The 12,603-nt window shown below is 42.0% G+C and overlaps 1 protein-coding gene across 1 annotated transcript in view; it reads left to right on the plus strand.

The window, feature by feature from the left end:
• The window catches only part of LOC137262235 (delta-like protein C), a 52,616-nt gene extending 49,222 nt beyond the window's left edge, over positions 1-3,394 (plus strand). The window contains exons 7-8 of the mRNA XM_067800038.1: positions 1,738-1,845; positions 2,803-3,394. Coding sequence (XP_067656139.1) covers positions 1,738-1,845; positions 2,803-2,882 — 188 coding nt within the window. The 3' untranslated portion in view covers positions 2,883-3,394. The remainder of the gene's footprint in view (positions 1-1,737; positions 1,846-2,802) is intronic.
• Positions 3,395-12,603: the final 9,209 nt, after the last annotated feature.

The raw sequence follows: 12,603 nt of genomic DNA on the forward strand, positions 1-12,603 counted from the left end.
TACAAGGGAAATTGACTCAGTAAGTGTACTATACCACATTTTAAGCATGTACAGAAGTGTTGGAAGATCACACGTGGCCATTACTGCAACATGTACTTTAGTTCTGGTGATACACAATATTCAATACGTTGGGACAAATATTGCAGTTTCATATGAACAGGTTAATAAACAGCGATTTAATTCCAAATTATAAATAAAACAGATAACATTAATGAAAATGATTTGTACATTTTAGAAAATGTAGGGGCACATGTATTTGATGGAATTGTCTTCTTCATTGTATTGGTTTGTGTCGTTTTTATAGACAAAACAGTTATGAATATAGATTGACCAGGTGCGAGTTTGTCAAAACGCTTTAAGATTCATTATCATTTTTTTCGATAATAAAGTCAATTCAAATTCGATTAAAATATATCTGATGGCAGAATATCTAACTCAAACAATGTTTATATGAACATTGTTAAAAATATATAAACCAGGTCATGTCTTAATTTGGTCAAGCCTTACATCCGTATTCTAATACGTATGTACTGAAAAAGCGATCTCTTTCGTACCTTTCAATGCATTACTTACGAAGTGAAATAATTTCATAATCATAAGGAAAAAAGTCTATTTCCTAAATGAATACTGAATGAATATTCAGGTGTTGTGAAATTTTCATTTACGCTAAATTGATGCTAGGCAGGTGCGCGTGTTGCTCACAATAAGATATGTAGTAAAACCGTGTAATTGTTGATATATTCAGGACACTATTTCAGTGATAAAACCATTCATTTTATATTTTGGCTAAAAAATGTTGAATTCTGACACAGAAGCCGAGATCGTTTACACATTGAGTGGAAATTAGGTTAGATATATACTAATCAGCAACCAGAGTAGTCCTTTTCCGACGTCACAAAATGCACAAAACATGCCGTGACGTCAACTAAAATGTCGCATTATTTTCAGTTATATCATTACGTTTGAAAATGTGGCTGTTACTCCGTTAATAATGATGGAAAATTAATTAAAATACATATACACAAACAGGAGTATATGGGAATCTAAGAACTAAAAATATGTATCGGACAGGGACATCCAAATCGATATTGCCTGCTTTTTTATGTAGTACACTTGCATCTTTTCTTACAAATTGTGAAACTATCAAAAGGTATCCTCTCACATTGGGGAAATTTGTATTGGAATTGTTTGGTTCACTGTGAACAAAACATCACGAAATTATACTGCCCATATCCACAGCAAATCATCTCACCACATGGCGCTAGGTATTCAGCTCGCCATGGGTCGCAATCTGCATTTCCTGTTTTTGACAAGCTCCGGAATTATCCATATGACTGCGTGATATATTTCTTTTCCGCATATATTCGAACTTTTAGTAACAATTTCTCTTTAAACGTTCAAATACTATCTAAATAAGACATACAGTTTACGATAAAGTCATATTTCTACCCATAATTATAGAGCGATAATATGAGGAAATTATCCAGAAGTGAAAAGGAATCGAAACAGACCTCATTATGTTAATTTTGCTTTTTTTTTCAGTAGACGAAATGTAATGTAAAAGCTAGCATCAGTTGCAATCACTCCCCCGATCCCAAAACAGAGCAGAAGTTTATTGTATTCAGGGCCAGGAGGTATAGAATACAGCATAAGAAATAACCAGATGTTGATAACTCTTAGCTGTTGAATAAACAAGGTTTAGAGTCTTCTATGCTTGCACGGGCTGACAGCTGACAGTTTCTTGTGACAACAACCCATGCCAGAATGAAGGAACGTGTGAAGTTGAAGGCGGTTCCATTGAGTGTACATGTAAAGCTGGCTGGGGTGGAGACAGATGTGAAAATGGTAGGCCCCTCTAGTTATTATTAGAAGCAGAGAATGAAGTACGACATCAGGTAGAATCAAAGAATCCTATATTCATAAGTGACATCATTTATACCATGACGAGTACTCTGCTCGCGTGTTGTTCCATATGCATATATGATGCACGCCACTTCTACCAGTGCCACAAGTGGCGGCAGGATGGACTTCTAGATAAAGAGCATGAAACTGATTTGATTTGATGTGATGTGAAATTTGCCATGTTCCAATATTGTCTCCAGATCCGTTTGATTCAAAAATCAAGATTTTCGTGTTCGTCAATATACTTCTGTAAAATATATCGCAAAACAGTACGTATCCCATTACTGCGTATCACGTTAATAGTTTCGGTTCCGTCCATCCTCAAGCGATGAAGGAATATTTTTCAGCAGTCCTTAAGAAGACGACACCTGAAATGAATCCATAGTGAAAAGGTTTTGTTTGCTTCTGAATCTGATTCCATGTCTGTATGGTATAAGGTGGGCGATAATTTGGAATTGATTTGAATTTGATTGCTTGAGTTTCATTTTCAAGTAAGGCTGCGTGAAGAAATTAAATGTGTCTCGGGCACTTTTTTCTTCAAAAGTGTCGAGGGCGCGAGGACTTTTTAGCACGTGTTAATGAGCACGTAGTCAGTGATTCAGTCACACTCGTTCTTACAGACAAATGGATGATCGGGACACGGCAAAGTCAAAACTGATTTTTTATTATTTATATGGCTGTAAAAAATGTTATCCGCTGAAATAAAAGTGACACGCCAATGCCAGAGGAACATTTCACTTTTGCATTTCGCCTGATAAATGTGTTTCAACATACCTGCAGAAATACGTACACGAAAACATGTTATATTTCAAAATGTAGTAAAGTGATCACTGTTGCCTGTATCAATGATAATGTATGGGTTGTACAGCAAAACACTTACAGGCGTGTTCTTTATTCCAGCATCTGGTACTGCTAGGATATCGGCGCCCATATGGATGCTTGCTGTTGCTGCTGGCCTCACAAAGCTAAGCCTCTACTGATGACCACAAGACCATATTTTATGCTAGACGTGTTTATTTTGTCTGGAGTGAAAATTAGATGCATTTTCCGTTTATAATTGGTTGAGTGATTGTTAATATATTGAAAGTGGTGACAGCAGTATCAATTAGTGTGTTCGCTGTAGTCATAGTTGACAGGACGTACGTGCAGGGTTTTGTAGTGATATTAAGCAATTATCAGAGTGAGCAGTTTGAATGGTTCATCAAAATAATTATCTCAACCTGTCAATCAGTTATTCTGGTCCTTGTCAGCTTCATGTAATTACCTCACTGCAGAAAAGAAGACAAAATTCTTCCCTGGTTATCTTTAGGCCATTGATAACATGTTACTGATGACGTGGACCTGTCCGCCAGTGACCACTGACACAGAGTAAACGTCATCTACTTTTTATTTGCAGTGACAGCGAGTGTCACCTAACAGCCAGCATGTGTTATATAATTATCCTCGTCCATGTATAGTCTGATGAATAGTACAAGTATCGATCATTTATAATGCATGCAGTTTCACGTGTATTCGTGTTTATTCGTGTTTATTCGAACTGTGCTTTTCGGTACCCCAGCTGAACTGATGACATGATTATATATGGATGTCTGAAACAATTTGATGCTCTTTTGAAGCAATCTAAATTTTGCCAAATGGTGAGGTGAGTTCTTTCTCTTCGTCGAAAGCGACGGTGTGGCATATTTCTCAAAATATCACTCACTGGTGTGTCTAGTCCAGATTCGATAAAATGTTGTATCCTGTTAAATTGTGATATTGTGGAGAGAGGCATGCGCAAGCAATCACAAAATGTTATAAGAACAGCTTGTCATTTACTTTTCCATGCGGAGCCATCAAGAACTCTGTCGATAGCTCATACATGACACTTTGGACAAGGAGGAATAATTTCGAAGATGTTCCTATGAAGCAATTGGGAAATGTCCTTGCATTGAAGGATTATCATAAACAAACGAATTAAAAGCTATTTGCAGATGTCAGAGCAAATTTAAGAACCTATAATATTACACATTTCACAGAGACTTTGACTTGAAGATTTCGGCATCTCTTCATGTTTCAGTAGTCAATTCATATCAGCATCTAAATGTGCAAACAAAAAATGTTTCAAAGGTGATGTTTCTGCTCAAGCCTCTGTTTAAACGTAACAAGTATCAATAAAACCCTTTGATAGTATTAATTGTAATGATGTCCTGTTAAAGCTAATATATTTGTACCTGCCACATGGTCGAAACGTCAGCAGTGCGACATTCCGTGGATTTTAATGTTTCTTCTTCGGTACATTTGCCAGTAGTTGCTACTGATTAAGATTTTTGTCCTTTTTAGTGACTGTTGGAAGCTAGTTGATAGTTGATCTTTAACATTTCTAGAAATAGTCCAAAACTAGATATGAATTTCAACGATATAGCAGAAATTCAATTCATTCTGATTTTGTCAATTAAACCAGTAAAACAGTTTTCTCAGTAAAAGATGGATTGACTCCTGCAGTATCGCGAAACCATGGTGTAGAGGTGAACATGACCTGCACGTAGTATCGATGACCACACCTAGCAGTGCTGTAGTTTGTTTGCCATAAAAGAAATAGGTTCCACCGTCACGGGACGTTTCGTTACGGCTAAACAACATTTGTTCCGAGGAGAATCAACACAGGAGAGTCAACACATCTCCTTGTCCATAGGACACCACCGTTGAAGCAGACTTAAAATGACTGTTCCTGACTTGTTACGTTTGGATCCAAAGGACACTGGACACATTTCTTTTAACTGGAAAAAATGCAAATGCTATACTGCATGCACTGCACGTACAAAACGTACTTTAATTGTAAGCAGAGATCAGTCCCCGTGGACTGTGTAGATCAACAACACTTGGCGAACCACATTCTCCATTTCCAGGCTGTGAGAACGCTGTCAACAGGTCAGATGACCTCCCAGATTCGGCAGACCACGTGTTACCACCGTCATAAAAAGTTACTTCTACATGTAGGCACGCAACTGACATGAAAGAACACACACGACAACGTTAAGACCGTCGAGAGCACACGACATACAGAGAATATCGAAACAGACAGTGCAATCTTGCAGTGGCTTCATTAGTGCTAACCAGACGTGTCTGGATCTGAGACGCGTCTAGATTTGTGCTGTGTCGTCCTAGTAGAAGATGCGTCTCAGTTGACTGTGTAATGATATAGGCTGACACATGCCACAGTGATCAGTGATTACGTCAACATTATCTTCCACTCTTTCACACTGCCTTCCCTGTTTTCTTTAGATTTTAAGACAAGCTCACACTAACTTTCTGTGTAATAATTTTCTAATTGTCTATGTATTCATACTCGCAACACTACTGCCACAGAGATTTTAGTTCCTTCTGCAAAGTAAATGGCCTTCGCATATGTAAATCTTTCCTGGACTGACATTTACTATCATGTGAGAACGGTTTACAAGCTATGAGACAGACGATTTGATATATAGTTATGTTACGACCGCTTCAATCACTTTAACGACAATTTTTGTTTCACGGTGACGAACGCTGTCGTAAAGGTGTGGTATGTTATCTTTGATGTTGACAGAAGTCCTGATACCCTTTCACTCTGTTTGCCACCAAATAACTGCAGTTCATTCGATACAGTGTAACATCAAGCCCAAAAAATTATCTCATGCTCTCATGGGTAAGTATTTTTCGAACAAAACGCAAAGTGATGTTCATATATTCTCGTATTTTGTTGGCTCAGTATATTTCACACATTATACCCAAGTGGAAGATTGAACCCGGGCCTTCAGCGTAACGAGCGGACGCTTTACCTACTAGGCTACCCCACCACCTCTTGATAACAGAAGTGTTTTTCATAAACTTAAACCTCTCTATGCTGTAGCTCAAATGGATTTGTTGCATATTAACATTCAAATTCAGATGCTGCTTCATGCTGAAATTGATTGCTTCTGTATTACCATGTTTATGTCAAACTTTGGTTTTATGTAAATCACAAATTTGGAAATTATTATAAAATTATTTCTGATCTCCATAGTTTTCTTCCCATCTACTCAGCAATGCTCCAGCTATATGGCGGCGGTCTGTAACTAATCTAGTCTGGACCAGGCAATCTAGTGATCAACAACATGAGCATCGATCTGCGCAGACGTATCAACCAAGTCAGCGGGCCTGACCACCCGATCCTTGCCCCTTACGACAAGCATAGTCGCCTTATATGGTAAGCGTGGGTGGCCGAAGGCCTATTCTACCCTGGACCTTCACGAGTCATGAAATGCTCCATATACGATATGGTGATGATTTTTAGGCTATACGTCTTGACTCTAATCATGATCATGATATGTGGAAATGTGTTCATAGCTATCGACATCTGTAATGTATAATACTCAAAGAAACGAATAAGAGAGTGAGTGAGTGAGTTTAGTTTTACGCCGCTTTTAGCAATATGCCAGCAATATCACGGCGGGGGACACCAGAAAATGGGCTTCACATATTGTACCCATGTGGGGAATCGAACCCGGGTCTTCGTTGTGACGAGCGAACGCTTTAACCACTAGGCTACCCCACCGCCCTCGAATAAGAGAATTGTTTTTAAAAAATGATAAGCATAGATAGGCATAGTAAACACAGTATAGATAGGCAATTTTTTACCGCGCCATACTTTAGCAAAATAATGAGATCGCACTTTAGTGAAATAGTATTAAAGCTTTATTGAAGCATCCATCTGTTATGATATAGACGGTCGTTTGTGTTGTAATTATGCTTCTGTAAATACATTTATTCAGAGTACAAGTAAGTTCGTTCAGCATGTCAACCACAGTTATGTTAAGAATAGGTTGGCCTATATCAGGGGGCAAGAGACGTAGGGTGCCGTCACTTAACGGCCGCCTGGGCGCTGACCATGCACGCCCCATTCCTATGTTGCACATCGACGTAAAGCTGGTTTCCAGGGCTATCTGGCGGTGTCATCAGAAATGACCTGTCGTCGACAGGTTTGACGTCGGGACGCTTTTAAGTCCGATGTAACTCGATTTTTGGCAGCTTTTCACGCTGCGGGTACTTGTCATGTTTCGTACATCGACCCCAGGGTTTTGATTTGACTCTGGCTCGGAAGCCATGTGTCTTGGCTTTCACGTCATGTGCGACACATGCGGGTGCAGTCATGTTTTCCCACCCTTAAAGCCACCCAAAGCTAAGCCCCGTGCGCGTAACGGGGGCCAAAACAGCTCAGATTTGATATCACCAGGGTTTGATCTATGCATCCTGCGTTCACTAATTGTCCCATCCCGGGAGAAAGAGACATACTGCACACATATCATACATGAAAATTCGGCCACGTGCATGAAGCACCTGGGGTTATCACGGGGTCGACATGGGGTGCCTGGTTGGGCGTCCACGCCCATTTTCCCATCTGTTATAGACCTGTAATTTTACCAAGACAAAAGCCTTACTCGGAGAGCATCTTTTAAACGTCACTCGGAACGTTGAATATTCACATCCTATTGACAGGTTTCACATCGACGTGAAGCTGGTCCCCAGGGCTATCTGGTGGTAACATCAGAAGTGACAAATCTTTACCGGGTTCGACGCCGGGGCGCTTTTAAGCCCGATTTATCCCGATTTATGGCAATTTTTTCACGCTGTAGGTACTTGTCATGTTTCGTACATCGACCCCAGGGTTTTGTCTTCGACATGGGTCGGAAGCCCTGTGTCTTGACTTTCGCGTCATGTGCGACACGTGTGGCTGCCGTTATGTTTTCCCACCCTTAAAGCCACCCAAAGCCAAAGCCTGTGCGTGCGGCGGGATGCAAAACAGCTTATTTGATATCACGCGAGTGAGTGAGTGAGTGAGTAAGTCAGTGAGTGAGTGAGTGAGTCAGTGAGTCAGTGAGTCAGTGAGTCAGTGAGTCAGTGAGTGAGTCAGTGAGTGATTAAACATACCTACACATACACTTACGAATTGAAAGCCAGAACTGCCCATTAGCTTTTGGTGTCAGGTGTACGCCATCCTTGGCTAGCAGCGCAGGTCCCATCCTCATGTGCTGGCTGTGTTCCCAAAGGGTGGCATCCAGACGGCGTCGCAACATCTTCTTCAAGCGCCGGTTCGCCTCCTCCACCTTCCGCTTGTAGGCAGAGACCGTCATGTTCCTTGGTTTTACCCTCGGAAACAGACTCCCTATCACCGCCCTGGAGCCTGGCCGTTTCCACCGAAGGTAGTCCAGAAGATCCAGCAGGTCTTCGACCAGGTCCCGAGGATCAGTAGAGGCCGACACGTCGTTCTCTCCCACTTGAAAGAACACAATGCCCTGAAAAGCTGCATCAAGGGCATCCACCTCAGCTTTCATCCGAGCGACGGTCGCCCCTCCGATCCCACGCACGGTAGTGAGGATGCCATGTGGAGGGGGACAGACTTGAACAAGTCGCCGCACGAAACTATGCCCCAGGATGGCAAAGTGCAGTGGCTTTGAAACAGGAGCTTCAAAAAGTGCGCAGGCCATGACTTGAATGAAGTTAGTCTTCAAGAACGATTTCTGACAATGAGTTGTGTCAAATAATATCAGCACAAGTGCCGTGATGCTCGTATCTGACTGCTAAGTATATATAGCCTGGGTCATTGATAAGTGTTTGTACTGAGCTCTGCATTGAACTCACGGGATCAATCGTTCATGGATTAAGACCTGTTGTTAGCTTAAGCCTGACACGACTCACTCATCTCATTCAGTTATGGGATAAAACAACGAGTCAATGATTGGTGTTTTCAGTCGTAATTGCCGCCACTTTGGTTGGCTTCTCACTCAGAAACTCACGGATTAGGCATTACCATCAAAGCATCAGAGCCAAGCTCGTGTGTCCCACCCCGACAAGTGCTTCTGCAAACATGACACCAGTCACGGCACAATTCCAGACAATGTAGTGATGTGATGTGATTGTGTTTGTCTTGTCTGAGGGTGACCTGTAGTAACACTAAGAATCACAAAGGCAGTGTCTTCGCTTTCTCTCCAGCTGGAATTAAAGACAATACCAAGGCTACATTTCCATACAACATCAAACAACTTCCATACAACATCAAACTATCGGGAGTACGGATCACACCAGCTGGAACTAAAGACAATACCAAGGCTACATTTCCATGCAACATCAAACTATCGGCAAACATGGAAACCCGGTACTAAGAATAACACCAGCTGGAATTAAAGACAATACCAAGGCTACATTTCCATACAACATCAAACAACTTCCATGCAACATCAAACCATCGGGAGTACGGATCACACCAGCTGGAACTAAAGACAATACCAAGGCTACATTTCCATGCAACATCAAACTATCGGCAAACATGGAAACCCGGTACTAAGCATCACACCAGCTGGAATTAAAGACAATACCAAGGCTACATTTCCATACAACATCAAACAACTTCCATACAACATCAAACTATCGGGAGTACGGATCACACCAGCTGGAACTAAAGACAATACCAAGGCTACATTTCCATGCAACATCAAACTATCGGCAAACATGGAAACCCGGTATTAAGCATCACACCAGCTGCAATTAAAGACAATTTTTCCGGGCCAGTTTGTAGGCATTGAAAATATGGCACCTTCACCCGGTAACATATTATCAATGCCTCGGCCGACCGACTGACTTTGTAGACCTTGATGCAAGTATACCATTTCACTCGGGTCAAGGGTTACATGTTCTACCGTTTTCCGACTATTTTGTTTATTTCGAGCTTTTAGTTTTTATTAGTGGTGTTAGGTATTTTTGTTTTGAGTTGGTAATGTTTGAGTGTCGTAGTCACCTTCTCTCTCTCTCTCTTGGTAATTTTTTCACGTTAATTTAATGTTTTTGGTTTGGGTTTAAGTGGTTTAGGCGGTGTTACTTTTGTCCTTTTAGTTTGGCATTTATCTCCAGTTTTACGTTCTGTCATTGTCAGTGTTTATTATTCAGTTATACGCACCGCGGTATGTATGGTTTTAGCTTTAAATTTATGTCATTTAGGTTTGGGTTAGCGGTTTAGATTTAACTTTGTCGGTATTGATGATTTTAGCTTTAAGGTTATGTCATTTAGGTTAATTCGGAATGGGTTAGTGATTCAGTGTAGAGAGAAGGACGTGGACGCTCCGTTTTAATTTTATGTTACTTTGATTGGAGGTTAATGGTTTGGATTAGAAGGGAACAGCGTTAGGTTGTTCTTTTAATTTAGCATACACCATGATAACCATAGCTCACGAATTATTGAATACCCATACAATTGCCGTACATAATGGACAGATACCTCAAATATGTTAACACAAATGTATCATACAAATCATGAAACGTGGAAGGATACAACTTTCATTCCAAAGTCTGATTGCTGTGAAGGAGTCGACGTAGGAAGGAGGTCGTGGTTCTTCAAGTACTGTTGGCAGTTGAGCTGCTACACGTGAACAACACACACTACGGTTTACATCAACATGCATAACAAAACGTCAATGTCCGTCTGGCATGTCATGCCGTCGCATCTACCCATCAAGTAGATGTCTCACGTAGCTGTAGACATTACAGCAACAGACCGCTCATTTCCCATATGCCACACCTTAGGGAATCGCAAAGATTTGACACGGCAAATCATGAACAACTACCACCAAATCGACCTAGAATCTCCTGTCAAGACTCGAACGGGTGTGCCTGCGCCAGCTACCGTTTCACCATCATCGGCACTCCTCTCGGGATCGTCCCCTCGCCTGCTATGCAACACCAGCATGTCGATCTGCTTCCGACACTATCACCCATCTCTAGGCAAAAGTCAGCAGAGTCTACACTTGCTCACGGGCAAATTAAGACTCGAACGGGTTTGCTTGCGCCAGCTACCGTTTCACCATCATCGACTCTCCTCTCGGGATCGTCCCCTCGCCTGCTATGCAACACCAGCATGTCGATCTGCTTCCGACACTATCACCCATCTCTAGGCAAAAGTCAGCAGAGTCTACACTTGCTCACGGGCAAATTAAGACGCGAACGGGTTTGCCTGCGCCAGCTACCGTTTCACCATCATCGACTCTCCTCTCGGGATCGTCCCCTCGCCTGCTATGCAACACCAGCATGTCGATCTGCTTCCGACACTATCACCCATCTCTAGGCAAAAGTCAGCAGAGTCTACACTTGCTCACGGGCAAATCAAGACTCGAACGGGTTTGCCTGCGCCAGCTACCGTTTTACCATCATCGCCTCTCGTCTCGAGGTCGCCCCCTCAACCTCTGTGCAACACCAGTGTTTTGCCTGCTTCGTGGCTGAGACATCGCCTGCTTCTAGGTAAAATCACCGGCGTCTGCACTTCCTCGCGGGCGAATCAAGACTCGAACCGGTTCGCTGCGCCAGCTACCCTGTCACCATCATCGCCTCTCCTCTCGGGATCGTCCCCTCGCCTGCTATGCAACACCAGCATATCGTTCTGCTTCTCGCAAACTCGCCATTGAGCCCCCTGTCAAGACTCGATAGTTTTCGGTTTTGCTTCACCATGGCCGCTTATAGATCGAGCGTCTTCGGCAGAACGAATGATGAATAGTATGAACAACGTCGCGCGCCGTTACTCACGCTAACCACCACGTCAACCAAGTGCTTGATCATGGTGGAGGTCGGAATTATCCCCCTATGCACAACCTTGATACTTTCCAACCTCCGTGGGCAGACGTAGAGGGCAGCATCGCCGCATCGCCGTTCCGTTCCCGTCCCGTCTACGTTCGTGCCCGGGGAACGTAGGCATTTTCCGAGCAGTGGCCAAGCTGGCTCGGGTTCCCCTTGTGTAGAAAAGTACGTAAATACGTTGGATAGTTAAACTTTCACCTGACGATAGTACACATTTTAAAAAGTTTAGATTTACTTTATTTCAAAAGATAGAGCAACGAAATTTTGCATGTACCTCCGCCATTAAATGGGCTTTCTGGCAATACCATCCAATTTGACATCTGACTTTTAGAAAAGAAGTTACATAGTATTTTTTTAAAAAGTACAGTAAAAAACGACTATTTTTTCGAACAAGTTGTGCAATATACTTTACAATTTTCAGAATAGATGAAATCTGTTTACACCATTGTTGCCGTCACCAGAAGAGCTTTCTAATGATACCAAAAAATGTATGCTACAGACTAGAGTGCTGCAGTTAGAAGCAAAAAAGACCCAATAAGGCAACACGAGAGCAAATGCGCCATTGAAAGGCCGTAGACGCGAAAAGCGGCGGTATATGCGGACGTGTGTAGCCTCTCCAAAAACCATTGTATATGTACATGTGATACGTCGTTAGAAGCAGATTTGAAAGGGCATTCATACGCATTATGGACATTTAGGAACGAGAAAACGATATAAAAATTATCAACGAAATTAACTTCCGATTACCGATCCGTTGAAACGGAAATAGCATGCGGCATTACATGCGGACAACTATACACAACATTGCAGACGTGCATGTTATACATCGCTAGAAACCCCATGGAAAGACCTTTCAAATGAATCATAGATATAAAAAATCCAATGAGGGATAACGAAATTAGGACGAAAGTCTACTTCCGCTAACGGCGCCGTTGCGACGGAACTAACATGCGGCATTAAATATGGACAGCTATACACAACATTGCAGACGTGCATGTTATACATCGCTAGAAACCCCATGGAAAGACCTTTCAAATGAAGCATAGATATTAGAAATCCCATGAGGGATAACGAAATTAGGACTAAAAT

Source organism: Haliotis asinina, chromosome 14 (genome assembly GCF_037392515.1).
Source record: "Haliotis asinina isolate JCU_RB_2024 chromosome 14, JCU_Hal_asi_v2, whole genome shotgun sequence".
NCBI classification, from domain to species: Eukaryota; Metazoa; Mollusca; class Gastropoda; order Lepetellida; family Haliotidae; genus Haliotis; species Haliotis asinina.